Source organism: Carettochelys insculpta, chromosome 5 (assembly GCF_033958435.1).
Source record: "Carettochelys insculpta isolate YL-2023 chromosome 5, ASM3395843v1, whole genome shotgun sequence".
In the NCBI taxonomy this organism is placed as follows: Eukaryota; Metazoa; Chordata; order Testudines; family Carettochelyidae; genus Carettochelys; species Carettochelys insculpta.
The window spans coordinates 88,482,186-88,502,061 of NC_134141.1; the positions used below are offsets into that span (position 1 = coordinate 88,482,186).

At 47.2% G+C, this 19,876-nt stretch overlaps 1 protein-coding gene across 2 annotated transcripts in view; it reads right to left on the reverse strand.

Moving 5' to 3' along the window:
- CDK7 (cyclin dependent kinase 7) overlaps nt 1-9,793 on the reverse strand; it is a 36,127-nt gene extending 26,334 nt beyond the window's left edge. The window contains exons 1-3 of one of the 2 annotated variants that reach the window (XM_074994252.1): nt 9,659-9,793; nt 4,769-4,828; nt 3,454-3,487 (exon numbers count right to left, since the gene is read on the reverse strand). In XM_074994252.1, the coding sequence (XP_074850353.1) occupies nt 3,454-3,487; nt 4,769-4,828; nt 9,659-9,718 (154 nt within the window). In that variant the 5' untranslated portion in view covers nt 9,719-9,793. Of the gene's footprint in view, nt 1-3,453; nt 3,488-4,768; nt 4,829-8,919; nt 8,937-9,658 lie in introns of those variants that run through there. The other variant, XM_074994253.1, reaches the window with a different exon arrangement.
- Nucleotides 9,794-19,876: the final 10,083 nt, after the last annotated feature.

Consider the following 19,876-nt stretch of genomic DNA (forward strand, 5'->3'; position numbering starts at 1 on the left):
AGCCCTGCTTCCCAGCCCAGCCTTCAGAACCACTTGTAGCATGCCACATCTCCCCAGTTAGTGCTGCCTGGAGTGCACCGCACAGAGCTCTGAAAACAATGTAGATCCTGAGGCTCAGGAGGCTGATGCTGCCAGTAGTGGCAGCCAGGAGCCCCAGGACTTCTGAATTGCCGGGCCCTGGGGCAGTTACTCCATGCCCCCGCTGTCAGTTGGCCTGCTCACATTCAGAACCTTTTCCAACTAGAGAAATATATTCTGGTAGATGTGTTTTCTGATATGCGTCAGGATTTCCTAGACCTGTAGGAACCATTCTGTATCTGTGGTAATTAGTTAGCCAACAGCCACACAATACATTCAGGGACTTTGGATCTTGATGTAATATCTTGCCATAGTGTTGCAAGATCAGGTCTGGGCAGTCTGGGAGCTATATTTGATGTTGGATGGACATTTGTAGCAAGTCTATCAGCCAAATTGGTCTCAGTCAGGATGGAGCTATCAGAATGATGATATCCTTCTCCCCTTCCTTTTTAGAAATTGCCCTGAGGGCCACAGGAATAAAGTGGAAAGGCATCAAAAGAGGCCTTAGGACCACTGCGGAAGAAAGGCCTCAGGTATTGAGCGAATTTCATGATGACTCTAGACAAAGTTCCAGTATGTGGCATTGTGGTAACTGCTTGCCTGCTTAGAAAGTCTGCCAGTTTGATGCTGACACTGGGAGAGGAAGAGTCATTGGTGTTTTGTGTGAGAGGCACCACGACCAAAGCTTGATGGCTTTCATGCAGAGAGGATTCAAGTTTCTCTCCTTGTTTATGTAGCTTATTGAAGAACTATTGTCCTATAAGAAATGCAAAGTAGGATTACAAGTTAGCCTGATGGCTTGGTGTGGAACATCCATGTTTTCTAAGAACAAAATCTCTTGAATTGGTAGATGGTCCAGGTGAGCTTTGTCAAGGAGGGGACAAGGGATGGGATCACTACATCAATGTTTCTGGGTTCCTTCACTAGCAGTTCTGCAACAAAAGATGGCAGCACAATCTTCTTGATCATATGGTATGGGAAGACAGGTGCCAGTAATATGCTCAGGGTGGGACTGGGTACTGGCCTTATTGTCTGACCCATTTGGTGAAGCACTCAGTGCTCTACGGGGGCTTCCTTATGCCATCTTGAGGACCACCCTGCTGGCAGGGCCAAAGATTCTCTACTCAATGCTGACAAGAACATATAAGCAATGGCATAGTGTACATATCCCCTTCAAAGGGCACTGTAAAGATGCAGTGGTCTCTGTCTAGTGAACCTCTTCAGCATCAGGAACATTTGTGGCTGGTATGGAGTGCCTGAACAGAAAGCATTAGGTTCTTGCTAATGCCATGAGCTCCCATCATGGGTACGAACAATGGGATCAGTATCAGAACTCTTGCCCTGCCCATCATCTTAGGTGCTCTTTTTGGAGGAACAACTCTAACCAGGACATCTCTTTGGTCCCAGGGCTATGGTATACAAGTTAGAGTCCTGTTTATTGTCTGAGATGTCAAAATAAATAGCGCAGGAACCAACCTCACCAGCATCAACCTTGTCACTGCTGAGGTCTTATGCACTGGGCACATCACTAAATTCTAAGGTGGTAGATAGCACCACAACATTGCTCTTCTTACCTTCTTTCCAATTCCTGGCCCTTGAGATTGAGGAGTGCAAGGGAGTGTTTACCAGAGCTGCTTTTTCCAGCCCCACTCTGGCTGTAACAGTCATTTCTTGGTCTGAAGTAACCCACATGGATTGCTCAGGCAGAAACAGCTTGAGACAAGCATCCCAGTTTATTTCATCTCTCTTTTTGGGGGATCATTTGCATGAGAATGTGAAAAAAAAAAGCTTTTTGGAGGAAGAAATTTAATAAACCTCACTCATTTCCATCTTACTGACAAAGACGATAAGAGTGATCTCAGGGAGGGCTGTGGTTGGCTACCCTAGTCTTTATGCCCTTGCACAAGAGCACAAGGAGGCATAGAACGCTTGACTGGCCCTGCTAGACACCACTATTCAAAAAATTTGATCTTGTCAATGTGGATATCATTGTAAGTGCATATGTGCCTCACACATGCACTTCAATGATATCCACACTGTCATGTACTTGAAGCCTAATTCCTCCTACAATCATCTTCTTTCTCCTAACTAGGAGTGAAAAAAACCAAAACAAATGGACTACTTTCTTACTCATCTAATATACCATGCACATTAACAGAACTATGATCAAAACAAACAGAAACATGAGCAGAGAATCAAAGGAGAAAAGTTAAAAGGCACAGTAAACTCAGTGTTGTAAGCTAATTTAATTGTGTGACTAGACAATCAAAGGTTTTTAAATGTTTACATTTTTAGTAATTCAATATATTTGCCACTATACTTCATTTACATCTATTTCTCATCTTAGATAATAGAAATCGCTTCATTTGACATTCTGGGATTTTTATATCACGTTCAGCACTGCAAAATCTATAAAGTTTTGTGTTTGTTTCTCTTGCTTTCCATCAGCTGCAAGAGAATGCATGTGTTCCAGCTGTACTGTTATTATCTGAAAACTACCAAGTGGGATTAAATTAGCCAGCATAGCTATCAACTCCAAGGCTGTGTCTACACTTACAAAAAACTTCGAAATGGCCAGGCTAATGGCCAGATTGAAGAATACTAATGAGGTGCTGAAATGCATATTCAGCACCTCATTAGCATGCCACCAGCCTCTGCCCTTTGAAATTGCCACGTTTCGCTCCTGAGCAGCTTGTCCACACAAAGGTCCTTTTCGAAAGGACCCCACCAACATCGAAGGAATAAGGAATATAGGAATAAGGGGATTTCGATGTTGAGGGTCGTTTTCGAAAGGACCCCACCATGTAGACAAGTTGCTTGGGAGTGAAACATGGCAATTTCGAAGGGCAGAGGTTGGTGGCATGCTAATGAGGCGGCTGAATATGCATTTCAGCACCTCACTAGTATTCTTTGATCTGGCCATTAGCCCGGCCATTTTGAAGTTTTTTGTAAGTGTAGACACAGACTTGGAATTGATAGCTATGCTGGCTAATTTAATCCCACTTCTTTGTAGTTTTCCCATACAGTTAAGAGGATGAGTTCATAGGAATAAGGGGATTTCAATGTTGGTGGGGTCCTTTCGAAAAGAACCCCCAAGTAGATGAGCCACAAGGGATCGAAACGTGACAATTTCAAAATGCCGCAGCCGGTGGCATGCTAATGAGGTGCTGAATATGCATTTCAGCAGCTCATTAGTATTCTTCAATCTGGCCAGTAGCCTGGCCATTTCCAAGTTTTTGGCAAGTGTAGACATATCCCAAGATAAGAAAGGTGAAATACCCAGTTCATTGCTCTACAAGCATGGGAAATTCACAGTAACATACAAAGACAAATAGACAGAACAAGTTATGGTGTACAAGTGTTTTAAGTACTTACCATCTTTAGCTTCTGATCTATGTCCAAGTTTAATCTAAAGAAAAAAATAAGTACTATATTATTTGGAATTAGAACCACATTCTTAAACACCTGAAGATGGCATCAATAAAAGTTCTCAAAGATTAATGCTCACTCTCAGTTTACCACTGAAAATAACAAAATGTTAAATAGTTAAGAAGTGAATTTGTAGCTTTAGCATTTACAAAAGCAACAGATGTTTATGTTTCCCAGAGCCAGACATAATACAATCTTAGCAATGAATTTTGTAAATGCAACCCCAGTCTGGGCCTGCAAAGCTGTATTACACCATAGTATGTCTTTCCTTGAGAGGGTGAATCATGCCAAATATGAATTTTGTTATCAAGACTGGCCTCTGCATGGCCGTTGCAAGCCACCTGAATTTTACAGGCTATTCTGATTTCACTAGATTGATCCCATGCCAAACATTTTTCTGTTCTGAAGCTATTTTAAACCAAAACACCTCACATGATCTTATAACTATTCTTCAGTGCAAACAAGTTTGTTCTCCATGGCAATTTTGGGCAGTAACAGACTTATGGGAGCAGCCCTAGCACAGTAGTAGTACAACATGAATACCAAGCAATTTGGCTACATTATTGAAATGGGTAACTTCACTTATTAAGTGAAACTGAGGGGTACTTACTTTTCATTATTGTAATGCCACCATAGTAAGATTCCCTCAAAGCATATCTAAAACACTTATATTCAATATTACAATTTACTGCAATTTCACCAGGTTGTATTGTTTCAAATCAGAAAAGCAATCACACTGAAGATTTAATTCCAAAAAACAAAGTACAGAAATTTAGGTCTGTCAAAAACAACTTCCCATAACACCTCCAAGCACCAACAACCACACCATATAAAAAGGTTATCTGGAAACATCTTTCTGTTAGTGGGGCTAAAACATTAAACATCTTCTAAAGAGGACACAATTATATGGAAGATGCAAAGGTTAAGACTTCTAACTTGATGTTTGGAAACACTTCTTTAAAAATGCAGTAAAAAACCCAACTGTCATCCAAAATATTGGCAACAATATTTAAAGTTTCAGCTTCTGAGCTGGGTGACCAATCACAAACCCAAAAATTTAGTGGTGTTGAAGCCACCGTTTTACGTTATGAAGGAATATTTGAGGTGGATGATTTAGACTGGTCAACCTTACACGCCGTCTCTGCTATGGGAATGAATGAGTTTCCTGTTAAATTGATAAAGCCATTGAACAATTTCAAGAGTAACTAGATACCTAATTGTGGGGTATATATACACACAATACAGCACACAGAACACTCACCTTTTTAATAGCAACGATTTGGTTGGTGTTCTTATCCCTTGCTTTATAAACGGTGGCAAACTAAGGAAGAAAACAGCACTCTTTGTTTAGAATATTAATACCTATGCAATAATTTTGTATTGTTCATAGCTAGATATTGCCCTATTCAGATCAAACCTATAGTCCATACATAGTACAATCCCCGTTTTCCGACTCCCCGGTTATCCAACACTCCGTTTTAACCCACACCACCTTGCTCCCCCCAGCCTTGCAACAACTCACCTGCTGGGATGGGGGAGCAAGGTGGTTTGGGATAAAATGGAATGTTGTATAACTGGGGATCGGATAATTGCTCCTCCAGCCCCATGGCAGGAGGCTCACAGAATCAAACTCTCTCCTACTTAAGCTAAATTGAGAGATTTTAGGCTGTTAAAAGTCCTGCTGCACACAGGGCTAAGGCAGGCACCCTGTGTGCTCTGGACCCATTTCACTCATGAAAGCAGCTGGTATGCCTCTGGGGTGGCAAGGAAGGTGACTGCAAGCAAATACAACATGTAGAGAACCTGTATGTCTCCAGCCCCCTCCACTGCAGGGTCTGCAAGGACATGCTAACTGCTTCCAGGAGGTGTGCATATCCAGGGCAGGCAAGGAGAACCTGCCTTAGCCCCCCTATGCTGATCACCAGGAGCCACCCAAGGTAGGTGCCACCTGACCTGAGCCCCATTCTTGTACCCATACATCCTCCCGGAGCCTGCCTCAGCCTTGAGCCCCTTCCAGCACCAAAACTCCCTCCCAGAGCTTGCACTGTGCACCCCGGTCTGCACTCACCAACCACCTGCCTCAGGCTTGGCCCAGAGTCTGTTCCCACACTCCAAACCCCTCAGCCCCAGCACAGAACCAATGCCCCTCTCACACTTCAACCCCCTGACAGCATGGTGAATGAGTGTGACAGTGAGGAATAGAAAGCAACAGAGGAAAGGGGGACAGAGTGATTGTGGCAGAGCTTTACAGAAAGGTTGGGCCAGCGGAACAACAGTATTTGCATTTTTGCGATTACATGGTTGGCAATCCCACGTCATAAGAAATAATGGAATTCACTGCTGCGAATGTAAGAGTAGTCACATTGGAGGGAGTAACTATGCATTCACAAAGCTAAGTTGTAAATGAATTGTAACTGCTCAAGAAAAGTCATAAGCGTCAGCCAGATCAATCCAAAGCAATGGTCAAAAAACAATATGGTACAGTCTAAACTATGGGAGAGAAAATTTGAAAACATTTTACTATAACATCCCTATACAAACCAACAGAATTCCACTGCCTGGAACACTGTTCTGTTCAAGTCTCTATATTAACAGGCCTATGATGAAGGGCTCAAAATGGACAATGGAAGTGAATAGATGCATAGAGACTCCCACATGAGAAGAGATTAAAAAATTAGAGAGAAGATCAATAAGAGCAGATATGGAGGTTTAACAAGATACCTGGTAAGATAAAAAGGCAAGTCAGGGGCTCCAATTTATGCTCATGATGTGAAAAGAGGATTTCAGTAAATGAAAGACAATATATTTAAATCTGTTTTAATAAAAGGTTCCCTTGATCAGTGTGTAATTAATACGTAGAACTCCCTGCCATAAGAAATCTCTGGCCAAACATCCAACAGGATTTAAAAACAGAATTAATGTATTTACATAGGTAATGGAAACATCAAAAATACTTACCCTGGTATAAAGGGAACTAGAACTCTCAAAGTTCAGTGCAAAAGCCAACTGTATGGCACAAGAAAGAAGCTTCCCCTATAGGCTGGTTATTTCACACTTGTCCCCTGCAGAATTTCTTGTATCTCCTTTGAAGCACTTGGTATTGGCCTGTGTCAAACTGCACACTGGATTAGATGGACAAGATATGCCAGCGCTTGTATTCCTAGATGAATGCACCACACATCAGAAAAAAGCCTCCAGACCAGAGGAAAAAGATAAAAATGAGTATGATGCTCATACCCGTCCTAAGCTACTCAGAAGAGAATGTCTCCCCGTGAGAGCACATATTGACAATGTATTTGCAGCTAGTGCTACCAACAGAAGTCAAGATGGCCCATCAATTCAAAGTGAGTTTAACAGCAAGACAACCATTACCGGAGGTTATGTTTTTTTCTCATGCCTGGGCATTTCTCAGAGATCTATATCACCCACCGAGAATGGGATTAGATATTGTGGGGGATCTAGCCGCCTGTACTCAATTGTCATTAATGACTTTTCCTGATCTACTGGCAGAGTATTACACACAGCAAGTCCATCTATTATCAGCATCCTGTTCCTCAATTCCATTCTGGGACGGGTGCTAATCAGACTACCAGCCTTAATCTGACACTATCACCATTTTTAACAGCACCTCTGTTTCATAGCCAAGGCCAGGGCTCCACACCTCCACCACTGCATAAATTGAAGATGCAACAGACATCAGTGTCTTGTGGCAAAAATGAACAGATTTTAAACAAAACCAACATAGTCAAAGCCCAGACACCAGCAATAAAGCAGTTCCAAGATTATAAGACGAATCCATGACTATATTAGACCAACACTCTTCCACTCATATACTAATGACCTAGAGCACCCCTTTCCCAGGTGTGACCCCCACCCCCAACCCCACAACAGAGGCCAGTTGAGTTCACTCTAAGCTGTGCAGCCAGGTGGCCTTACAACTGCCTATCAGTCCCTGTGTAGGAGTCCAGGGCAGATGCATAGAACATTGCTTCTTCCTGCTGGTCCCAGCACAGCACTGTCACAGCCAGAGGAGAAGCAGTGTTGGGGTGTGTGCATGTGTGCATCCATCCCTCACCTCACAGCATATGCCAGTCATCAATATACAGCTCCCCCATGGCACAACACAGCTCCATGCTGGGGCCAGCAAGGCGCACACCCCCTCCTCTTCCCCAGCCACACCAGATCAGTGCTGGGCCCTGAGAGGTGCACCTCTCCCTGAGCAACAGCTGCTGCTGTGGGATGTGGGGGGGAAAAGAAGTCAGACATCCCCTTTCCTGGCCCCCATCCAGCCTAGTCTGGACCTGCCCCAGCTGTTAAATGGGAGTCAAATAAGGCTGTGTCATTGCCCTATCACTGTTCTGCATCTTCACTGCCATGACCCTTCGCCTCATTGCTGGCAAGCTTCCAGATGGTATGAAGATTGTCTATAAAATGAATGGGAAGCTTTCCAATCTCAGGAGATTGAAGTCTAAAAGCAAAGACCTCCACAACCTTCATCACGGAGCTCCAGTACGTGGATGACAATATGGTCGCTGCTTTTTCTCCCACAGCCCTTCAGACCCTCATAAGTGCCTTCATTGAAGCATATGAGAATCTTAGCCGCACATCGAACATCAAAAAGACCAAGGTGCTCCACCAATCCTCACTGATGCAACAATCTCATGTACCTTCTGTTGAAGTCAATGGAAAACTGTTGGAAAATGTATCAGAGGGGTAGCCGTGTTAGTCTGGATCTGTAGAGCAACGAAGGGTCCTGTGGCACCTTATAGACTAACAGAAAAGTTTAGAGCATGAGCTTTCGTGAGTTAACTCACTTCTTCAGATGCTGAAGAAGTGAGTTAACTCACGAAAGCTCATGCTCTAAACTTTTCTGTTAGTCTATAAGGTGCCACAGGACCCTTCGTTGCTCTGTTGGAAAATGTGGAACACTTCCCATACCTTGGAAGTCATCTTACTGCTAAAGTCAATATTGACATGAAAATCCACCATAGTCTGAGGTGTGCAAACTCTGCTTTCACCTGCCTGAGACAAAGGATCTTTGAACACTGTGACATCACAAGACAAAGCTCCTTGTATACTGTACAGTGGTTGCTCCAGCACTACTGTATGCCTGTGAAACCTGGATAACATACAAGCATTATTTCAAGGTACTTGAACAATTTCATCAATGCTGCCTCAGGAGAATTCTAAATATCTCTTAGGAGGATAGGCACATGAACACTAGCGTCCTGGAAGAGATGAACATGACCAGCATTGAAGCCATCATCATTCATCAATAACTTTGTTGGACTGGTCATGTGGTTTGGATGTCTGATCAGCACCTCCCAAAATAGATTGTTTTCCGCGTTGGAGGAAGGACAGAGATGCGCTGGGGGCCAGCAGAAGTGATATAAGGACATGCTGAATACACACGTGAAAAAGTGCAGCATCGGTGTTGACACTTCGGAGGACCTTGGCCAAGACTGTCCCCAGTGGAGAACAGTAATCCGTGAGGAGGTGGCACAGTTTGAGAAATCCCACCACAGTGCAGATGAGGAGAGGCGGAGAAGAAGAAGAAGAGAGTGTAAAAAAACTGCCCTGCGCCCCTCCAACAGCTACCAACCCCTGTCCCTTCTGTGATAAAACCTGCAGCTCCAGAATCGGGTTGTCAGCCACCAACAGACACACAAAGAGCAGGGTGACATGAACACGTACTACTGCTTATCCAGTGACAGCCAAGACAACAACTGTGGAGAGGTGCCTGTCACCTGGCCCCAAGCTGCTACAGTGAGAGAGGGCGGAGGAGAGTTCCCTCCCCAGAGCAGCCTGCACCCCAACTCCCTCAGCCGCAGCCAGCGCTCTCACCCCACATCCCGACCCTCTGCTCAGCTCGCAGCCCCCTCCTGCCCGCCCGGCCCTGCCACAGACTGCCCGTGTGCGCCAGGACACCTCCCCGCCACACTGGTGCGCCTAACGGAAGTCACCCCGCACGGGGAGACCCAGAATTAGAGGGACACTGCGAGCCAGCCCGGTTCGACCTCGAGCCGAGCCGAGCCGAGCCGAGCCGAGCCGCCGCGCAATCCCCCCACGGCACAGGTCGGCCGCCGCCGTTAGCTCCAGCCGGCCACGGGCACGGGCCGGGCACCCCGCCGGCCCAGAGATCAAACCGCACCTGCCCCTCGCCCAGGAAGTCGAGCTTCTCGTAGCGCTTAGCTCGCGCCCGCGCGTCCATCACCGGCCGGGAGCAGCTGCCGCCGGAGCAGGGGTATTTAAAACCGTCACTGCCTGAGCTGCCCGTGGCTTCCGGCCCTCGCCCGGAAGCCCGCCCCTTCCCGGAGCTGCCTGCGCATGCGCATGCGCTGCGCCACCGGCCGGAATGAAGCGGTGGGGAGTTCTCGCGGAGCCACCGCTCGGCTCTAGCAACGGTCACTAAGTGCCAGGCGCCGCGTGGGGCCCGGCTCAGGGTTTGCAGGGGCCGCGATGGGGAGTGCGGCATCTCGCTGAGCGTTGCGAGGTGCCCAGGACACCAGCTGCCGCGACGGCAAGCAGGCAGCGAGGGCCTGGGGAGGGGGCGTTCCCAGGGGGGCGATGGGCCCCTGCCTTCAGCATGTCCTTATATCACCCAACTACGGGAAGATGGGAGCTCGAGCCCCCGTTAACCCGTCCCCGGAAACCCCCCTACCTCCGGAGCAGCCCCCGCCACCACCCCCAGACCCGCTCACGGGTTGCCTGTGAGACACAGCTGCAGGCTGCTGCCAGATGCACCCGCTTCGATTTCTTAGAGGCGTGAGCCCCTTGGAAAGTGCATCGCAATGATGAGGGTGGGGGTGTCCCGCACCGGTCACAGTAGCCAAGTGTGTATCTGACAGTCATAATCTCTTGCTCAAGTTTAGATAGAGACAAAAGCATTCCTGAAGAGTGCTGGTCTAGGGCTATTCAACAGCAGAAGAGGTTAAAGGGATAAAATGGACTTTGGCTATTCAAAGCGTTTGGTTTTTTTTTTCTCAATTTTTGAGAACTTTGGAGGAATATGGTGTTTTGGAAAGCAGAAGGTGGTGTTTGTTTGTTTGTTTGTCTGAAATCCAGTCATTTCATCCTGTGCTTTTTGCACCCTTGTCATGTTAGGTAGAACAAGACTTCATGATTGATCTTCTAGCCTTCAAGTGGAATCATTTTTCAGGAAAATCTGGACAAATTATATCGTATACTCCTTAGATTTAGAATTACTTATGCCCATGCTTCACATTCTGGATATGACTTCCCAACAGTGTCAGGACTAGTGGAAAGTGCAACTGATTTAACAAGTCAATTTATCAGACCCATAAAATTAACTTTTGCAAAAAAAGATCTTTTTCATTGTGTGAGCTGCATTTTTAACATGCTGTTATCCTTCCTATGCAACACATTCCATTGATTTAAAATTATCACTCAATGATATTGAAGTAGCAATAAGCCTTCAGTCAGAAATGGTTATATAAACACATTAAATAACTAAAACCTTGTCAATACTTGAAATTATTTCAGATTAAAACATGAGTTTAAAGCACAATAATTAATCCAGAAGAGCTCAGTGTGTAAACATACTTAATCTGGATTAAGTACTGTTGTGGGGAAAGCTATTCAAATTAATTCCTCCAGAAAACAAGAGTTGAATTAATTTTTTTCTTTATCCCTGTGTAAGTAATGCATAGTAATAATAGGAACAAATTTATTTATTTAATCTTTGTTTACTGTACTCTTCAGTATGTTCTGGGCCCACCATTTTGTTCTTTGGGCAAAGAATGATTTCTGACCAAAGCTCAGAGTAGTAATCAAGATATCTGGTTTTATATGCCTTGTTCTAACACAAGCTTTCATGACCTTGAACAAATCATTCAACCTTTGTTGCCTCAACTCCCTTCTTCAGTACATTTGTTGGTACTTTCTGTCACAGTAATATTACTGCATTACTGCCGCAAAAGTATTGTGGTACACAGTGTGTACAATTCACTAATTCATTTCACATTCTGTAAGATATAGGAGAGATGGTTCTCTAAGGTTGTGTCTACACTACAAAATAACTTTGAAGTTGTAACTTCGAAGTAGAGCGTCTACACACAAAATGCACCCTCCCTTACTTTGACGTAGGCTTTCCCCTACTTTGAAGTTAAATGTCCACACACAATTAGCCCCTATTTCAAAATATGGGGCCTGGAAATGATGCAGGCATGGGGGTCGCATGGCTGACAAGCCTTTCCGGGCTCACAGTCAGCCAAGCCCTTAAAGGGCCCCTCCCAACACCCACACCCTGCACATGCTCAGGATTACCAGGCTGTGGACAGCAGCAGAGCACTTTCTTGGAGAGAAGAACCACGCACTCCGCCTGCTCCCACCCTCCCCAAGGACAAGGTCGTCTCCACCCTAGCCAGCCTGCTGGCCACGCTGGTTGCCCTTTTCTTCTAGCGGCAGCTGGGTTGCCCATATGGGACCCAGCCTGCAGATGTTGGCCACGGCACTGCTGCCCCTCCCCCAGGCTCCCCCCAGTTCGGTGCTGGTGGGCCTTCATCACCAGCACCAAGTGGTGGGACTGGATGGTGCTGGAGGACTGGGACAACGAGCAATAGCTGAAGAACTTTCAGATGACCCCCCAGCATTCCAAGACCTTTGCCCCAGCTCGCCCCAGTCCTCCAGTACCAGGACACCCGGATACAGCCAGCATGCTTGGTATGGAAGAGGGTAGCCACCTCCAACAGCCTCCGGTCCTTCAGCCACAAATTTGGAGTCAGCAAGGCCACTGTCGTAGTGGTGATGTTTGAGGTACGGAATGCCTGACTCGGAGGCCTCCCCTGCCCCCTCCCCACCAAGGACCCACCCTGGGAAGGGGGCTACTGGGCAGGGCACAGGGGCCCCTGGTGGGGAGTGGGTGGGGGGGGGCCTCCCAGTCAGGCATTCGTGGACATGTCTTCCTTCCCCCCGCAGGTCATTCAAACCATCAACATGGCGCTCCTGCCACGAGTCATGACCCTGGGGGACCTGGACATAGCCCTTGTCAGGTTCGTGGACCTGGGCTTCCCCAGTTGTTTTGGAGCTCTGGACAGGACACGTGGTGATCCGGGCTCCGGACCACAGCGGAGGGGCCTACATTAACAGGAAGGGGTACCACTTGGTGGCACTCCAGGCCCTGGTGGACACAAGGGGCTGTTTTCTGGATGTGTGCGTGGGGTGGCTGGGCAGGGGCCATGATGCCTGCGTGTTCCAGAATTCGTGGCTGGGACGCTGGATGCAGGAGGGCCCATTCGTCTCCCTGAGGGAACTCCAGCTCAGAGACATCACAATGCCCCCCTGCATCATGGCTGACACTGCATACCTGCTGCACCTGCGGCTCATGCGGCCATAAACCGGACCCACCACACCGGCCCAGGACACCTTTAAAGGTTGCTTCAACCATGCCAGGGGCACAGTCGAGTGGGTGTTTGGGAGTCTGAAGGAGAGGTTTTGCAGCCTCCTCACCAGGCTGGATGTCAGCCTCCCAAAGTCCCTGTGGTCATTGCCACCTGCTGTGCCCTCCACCACCTTGTGGAGGGCCAGCAGGAGCCCTTTATCCAGGGTTGGGCTGTGGACCCAGGGGGCCGGCTACAAAGAGCCGCCCTCTACCCCATGCTGTGATGCACAGAGAGATCATAGAATCATAGAACAATAGAGCTGGAAGAGACCTCAAAAAGCCATTGAGTCCAGCTCCCTGCTCTAAGCAGGACCAAACCCATAAGATCAGCCCCGCCACGGCTTTGTCGAGGTGAGACTTAAGCACCTCCAGGGATGGAGACTCCACTACTTCCCTAAGTAGACCATTCCAATGCTTCACCACCCTCCTAGTGAAAAAGTTTTTCCTAATGTTCAACCTGAACCTTTCCAACCACAACTTGAGACCATTGTTCCGTGTTCTGCCATCCGTGACCACTGTGAACAACCTCTCTCCGGCCTCTTTGCAGCCTCCCTTCAGTAAGTTGAAGGCTGTTATCAAGTCCCCACTCAGTCTTCTCTTCTGCAGACTAAACAGTCCCAATTCCCTCAACCTTTCTTTATAAGTCATATGCTCCAGCCCCCTAATTATTTTGGTCACCCTCTGCTGGACCCTCTCCAGGGTATCCACATCCTTCCTATAAATGGGGGCCCAGAACTGGACACAGTACTCCAGATGCAGCCTCACCAAAGCCGAATAAAGAGGAATAATCACTTCTCTGCATCTACTGGCAATGCTCCTCTTGAAGCAACCTCATATGCCATTAGCTTGCTTGGCCACAACGGCACACTCTTGACTCATGTCCAGCTTCTCGTCCACTACAACTCCCAGACCCTTTTCTGCAAAACTACTACTGAGCCAGCCGGACCCCAGCCTGTAACAATGCTTGGGATTCTTCTGGCCCAAGTGCAGGACTCTGCACTTGCCCTTATTGAACCTCATCAGATTTCTTGCAGCCCAGTCTTCCAATTTGTCTAAGTCAGTCTGGACCCTGTCCTTACCCTCCAGCGTATCTACCTCTCCCCCTAGCTTAGTGTCATCCACAAACTTGCTGAGGGTGCCATCCAACCCCTCATCCAGTTCATTGGTAAATATGTTGAACAGAACAGGACCCAGAACCGAACCTTGGGGCACTCCACTAGAAACCGACTGCCATCCCAACATCGAGCCGTTGATCACTACCCTCTGGGCCCAACCTTCTAGCCAGCTTTCTATCCATCTTACTGTCCATTTATCCAATCCACATTCCTTTAACTTGCCGACGAGAATATTGTGGGAGACCGTATCAAAAGCTTTGCTAAAGTCAAGATAAATCACATCCATTGATTTTCCCCTATCCACAGAGCCAGTTATCTCATCATAGAAACTAATCAGATTGGTCAGGCATGACTTGCCCTTCATGAGTCCATGCTGACTATTCCTGATCACTCTCCCCTCCTCCAAGTGCCTCAAAATGACTTCCTTGAGGGGCTCCTCCATGATTTTTCCAGGGACTGATGTAAGACTGACCAGCCCATAGTTCCCTGGATCATCCTTCTTCCCTTTTTTAAAGATGGGCACTACATTTGCCTTTTTCCAATCATGGGGTCAGGGTCCAGGACACCTTGTGCCAGGCCTTCACCCAGGGCCTGCCCTGACCCTCCCAGCCACACTCTGCACCATGCTCCCCACTACCACTCTCTCACCAACCACCAGGGACATGGGGTTAGGGTGGGAACCAGAAACTTGAATACTGGGGAAATAAACATTTTTGGCAAAACTAAACAGAACATGTGAAACTATTTACAGTGCATGGGGAGAACGGTCCACAGGAGGGAGGCAGCGGGCTTGGTGCGGGGACTGAACTGAGAGGGGAGGCTATGTGAGGGGACTGAAATGGGAGCGGGGGGCTCGGTGGGGGAAGGCTCAGTAGCTCAGGGGCATGCGGGGGCTGGGAGCCACATCAACCATGGCTGCCCCTACTGTCCCAGGTCTGAGGCCCCCTACAGGCTGCAATGGGTCCAGGACCACAGGGAGGTAGGGCCTGGGTGGGGGGTGCTGCAGGCTCAGCCTCTGCAGGGTGTGTGTAGGTGGCCAGTGGGCCTGGGCCAGGTGTGCCTGCCTCAGCCAGTAGCCACCGAGCTAGCTTCAGCTGGGTGGATGGTGACAGGTCCACCACGCACTGAGTGGCTGCTGGAGGGGTGGCTGCAGTGGGGGCACCTGGAGGGAGCAGCTGCAGGCCGGGCAGTTGGACGAGATGAGCGGCCAAGGCCTGGGCCACAGCGTCCAGGCTGCCGGCCTGCTGCACCGACACATCCTGCTCCATTGCCAGCCAGACCCAGAGTACCCCAGTCATCTTACGCACGACCACCTGGTTCACGGCTGCCTCCTCATCCCCCCAGCTTCAGCTGTGGGAGGCCCTGCCGCAGACACGGAGCGATGCAGGCTGGGGCAATGGGGCGGCCTCCCAGCCCCCGCAACGGCTGTGGCCCACTCCAGCGGGCTGCAGCGCCTTCCAGACAAGGGAAAGTAGATAGAGTGGGACAGGGACAGCCTGTTAGTGCTGGGTCCCAACTCCAAGGGGCTGGGGTCCCTGCTCCGCCAGCTCCCACCCCACTCCCTGTGAGCCCCATGGGATCCTTGGTGCCCTGAGGTTCCCACTTGATGAGGGTCAGGCCATGTTTCCCCTTGCTCCCCTGTCCCCAGGTGTATGGACTGTGGGGCTGTTCTGGGGTGGGGGATGTCCCCGTACCTGGCAACATTCCACTCATCCCATACATACTGGCTGTGACCTCCTGGGGCTTAGGTGAGGCTCTGCTGGGTGTCCCAGAGGGGAGGGTGACGATGAGGGTCCCTCAGTCTCGGTTGGCCACTCCCTGCACAGGGGGCTCGTGGTGCCAGAGCGGTGCACCTCGTCCTTGCTGTTCACAGGGAGGGGACTGACGGTGCACACCAGCTGCTCTGGGATGGCTGCCTCCCTCAGCCTTCCCCCACCTAGCCCCCCTCTCAACCTGTGGAGCTTCTGGTAGTAGGGACAGTGGACAGGCTGTGCCCCCAACTGGCTGGCAGCATCACAGGCCTTGATGTGGGTCTGGCGGAGTTCTTTCACTTTTATCCCATGCTGCTGCCAGTGCAGTCGGGGTGGCCACAGGTGGCAAGGCCACTGGCCAGCTCATCAACGGCCTCTGTGTTCCTCTGCTGGGTGTCAGTTTGTGGAAGGACCTCCTCCTCCCCACACAGAGCAAGGAGGTCCTTCCGCTCATCCTCAGTCCACAAGGGTCCCCTCCTGGGATGGCCCTTGCTCGGGTGCTGTGAGACCTCAGACTCATCGTCTGGGGCCCCTCGGGGGTCAGGGGGTTCCTGTCATGCTGCCATGGTGGCTGGGGGTGCAGAAGCAGGCTGGTGCCTCAAGCAGGGGCAGTCCAAAGGTGAGCTCATGCTGCCCTGCTTGTGGCACAGTATCAGCTTCCTGCCTGGGGTTGCCGGTGAGCTGGTTCCTTTAAGGTGGCCGACAGGGACCATAGAGCCCTGCCTGGGCTGGCCAGAGCATCTCCATACTCCGGGGGAAAGGGAGGGGAGGGGAGCGGGGCACCTCCTTGGCAGACTCCTTACTTTGAAGTAAGGAGTGCAGAGCATCTAGTTAAACTTCAAAGTAAGCCACTACTCCATTCCTGGGAATGGAGTAGTGACCTCAAAGTTAGCCTCTCTTACTCTGAAGTTAACTTTAAGGTAAGGAAAAGTGCATGTAGATGCTCTGCAGACTACTTCCAAGTAGCAGCTTACTTTGAAGTTATTTTGTAGTGTAAACGCAGCCTAAGAGAACTTGAATATCCATTAAGGCCTGGCTGTAACTGAATGTTTTATTTCCCAAACAGTTTGTGACAGTTAAAGAACATAAGAACCACCACACTGGGTCAGGCCAAAAGCCTGTCTAGCCCAGTATCCCATCTCTTCTGACAATAGCTAATACCAAGTGCTCCAAAGAGAATGAACACAATTTCCTGTCACTTATTACCATCCTCTGCAAAACAGAGACTAGGAACACCAACCGTCCCCATCCTGCCTAACAGCCACTGATGGATCTATCTTCTATAAATGAGTCTAGTTCTTTTTGAACCCTGAATAATCTTTGGCCTTCACAACATCATCTGGCAAGGAGTTCCATGGGTTGACTACAGTGTATGAAGAAGTACTTCCTTTTGTTTGTTTTAAAACTTGTTCCTATTAATTTAATTTAGTGTGTTCTAGGTTCTTGTGCTATGAGAAAGCATGAATAAAACTTTCATATTTACTTTCTCTGCACCCATCATGATTTTATAGACCTCTATCATATGCCCTCTTAGCTGTCTCTTTTACAAGATGAAAAGTCCTAGTTTTATTAATCTCCCCTCATACAGAAGCCATCCCATCCCTCTAATAATTTGTTATCCTTTTCTCAACCTTTTCCAGTTCCAATATATCTTTTCTGAAATGGGGCAACTGAATCTGCATGCAGTATTCATGATGTGGGCATACCATGATTTATGTATCAGCAATATACTTATCTTTTTATCTGTGGTTTTTCTAATGATGCCCAACATTCTGTTCACTTTTTTGACTGTTGCTGTAAATTTAGTGGATGTTTTCAAAGAACTATTCACAGTGACTCCCAGATCTCTTTCTTCAGCAGTAAAAGCTCATTTAAATCCCATCTTTTTACATGCATAGTTGGGATTGTATTTTCAAATGTGCATTACTTTGCATTGGACATTGAATTTCGTCTGCCTTTTTGTTGCTCAGTCACCTAGTTTTGAGAGATCCTTTTGTAGCTCTGTGCAGTGTGCTTGGGACTTAATTATTGTGAGTACTTTTGTATCATCTGCATATTTTACCACCTCTTTACCCCCTTTCCAAGATTATTTATGAATATATTGAATAGGACTGGTCCTAGAACATACCTAATTAAGCAGTAGGACCAACATTGCAGATTTTGTTTTTTGTTTTGCTAGCCAAAAAGAGCTGACACGGCATTACCCATCCTTATGTGCAGATATGGCATATTATTTTAAAGTGGGTGTCACTTGTCAGCAACTATGTGAACAGAATGTTCAAAAAGTGAACAGAATATTGGGCATCATTAGAAAAGCCATAGATAAAAAGACAAGTATATTGCTGATACATAAATCATGGTATGCCCACATCATGAATACTGCATGCAGATATGGCATATTATTTTAAAGTGGGTGTCATGGATTGGAAACTGGTTAAAAGACAGGAAACAAAGGGTTGGAAGAAATGGTAAATTTTCACAATGGAGGGGGGTAACTAGTGGTGTTCCCCAAGGGTCAGTTCTGGGACCAATCTTGTTCATCTTGTTCATCAATGATCTAGAGAAAGGGGTAAGCAGTGAGGTGGCAAAGTTTGCAGATGATACCAAGCTGTTCAGGATAGTCAAAACCAAAGTAGATTGTGAAGAACTTCAAAAAGATCTCAGCAAACTGAGTGATTGGGCAGCAAAATGGCAAATGAAATTTCATGTGGGTAAGTGTAAGGTAATGCACATTGGGAAAAATAACCCCAATTATACATACAATGTGATGGAGGCAAATTTAGATACAACAGATCAGGAAAGGGATCTTGGAATTATAGTGGATAGTTCTCTGAAAACATCCATGCAGTGTGCAGCGGCAGTCAGTAAAGCAAATAGGATGTTAGGAATTATTAAAAAAGGGATAGAAAATAAGACGAAGAATATCATACTTCCCCTATATAAAACTATGCTACGCTCACATCTTGAGTACTGCGTGCAGATGTGGTCTCCTCACATCAAAAAAGATATACTGGCATTAGAAAAAGTTCAGAAAAGGGCAACTAAAATGATTAAGGGTTTGGAAAGGGTCCCATACGAGGAGAGGCTAGAGAGACTGGGACTTTTCAGTCTAGAAAAGAGGAGATTGAGGGGCAATATGATAGAGGTATATAAAATCATGAATGGTGTGGAGAAAGTGAATATTGAAAAGTTATTTACTTGTTCCCATAATATAAGAACTAGAGGACACCAAATGAAAGTAATGGGTAGTAGGTTCAAAACTAATAAAAGAAAATTTTTCTTCACACAGTGCAGTCAACCTGTGGAACTCCTTGCTGATGAAGGCTGTGAAGGCCAGCACTCTAACAGAGTTTAAAATAGAGCTTGATAAATTTTTGGAGGTTAGGTCCATAAATGGCTATTAGCCAAGAGTGAAGTATGGTGCCCCTAGCCTTTAGTCAAAAGCTGGAGACAGATGGCAGGAGACAAATCGCTTGATCATTGTCTTCAGTTTACCTCCTCTGGGGCACCTGGCACTGGCCACTGTCAGCAGACAGGATTCTGGGCTGGATGGACCTTTGGTCTGACCCAGTATGGCCGTTCTGATGTTCTTACTACACTTCAAGACTTTATAATTTAACTTTACTGTGACTCATACTCAGAAACAACCTTGAAAAGATAGTAGGAAAGCTCTTTTCCCTGCATAATGTTGCAACTGTTTTTGTATCTCAGAAAAAATGAAAATCAATATTAATAGGTTAAAAGGTATAAAACAAAAGCTTGATGTCTGTGCTAGTACGCAGTAAAGCACACAAGGGATCATCCTCTACCTTATTAGGCTGGTGATTTTTTTTTTAACTATACTCTATTGTAACCTATTAAAATTGCTCAAGGCACAAGGAGTACTTAACTGATGTAGCACTCGATTTTTAGTTTCCCTTTTGCTTAGATTGCAATTAATTTGTTGAGCAAACATGAAAAGTAAAGGGTATGTGTACGTCTCTTCTTGAGGACAAAACCATCAGCCTCATGATGCCCCTGACCTCAAAAGCTCAGGAAAGCAGGACTCAGCTCTGACGAGTATTTTTTTCTAAAACTGGAGGTTGGTGAGTTTAAGAGCTGTT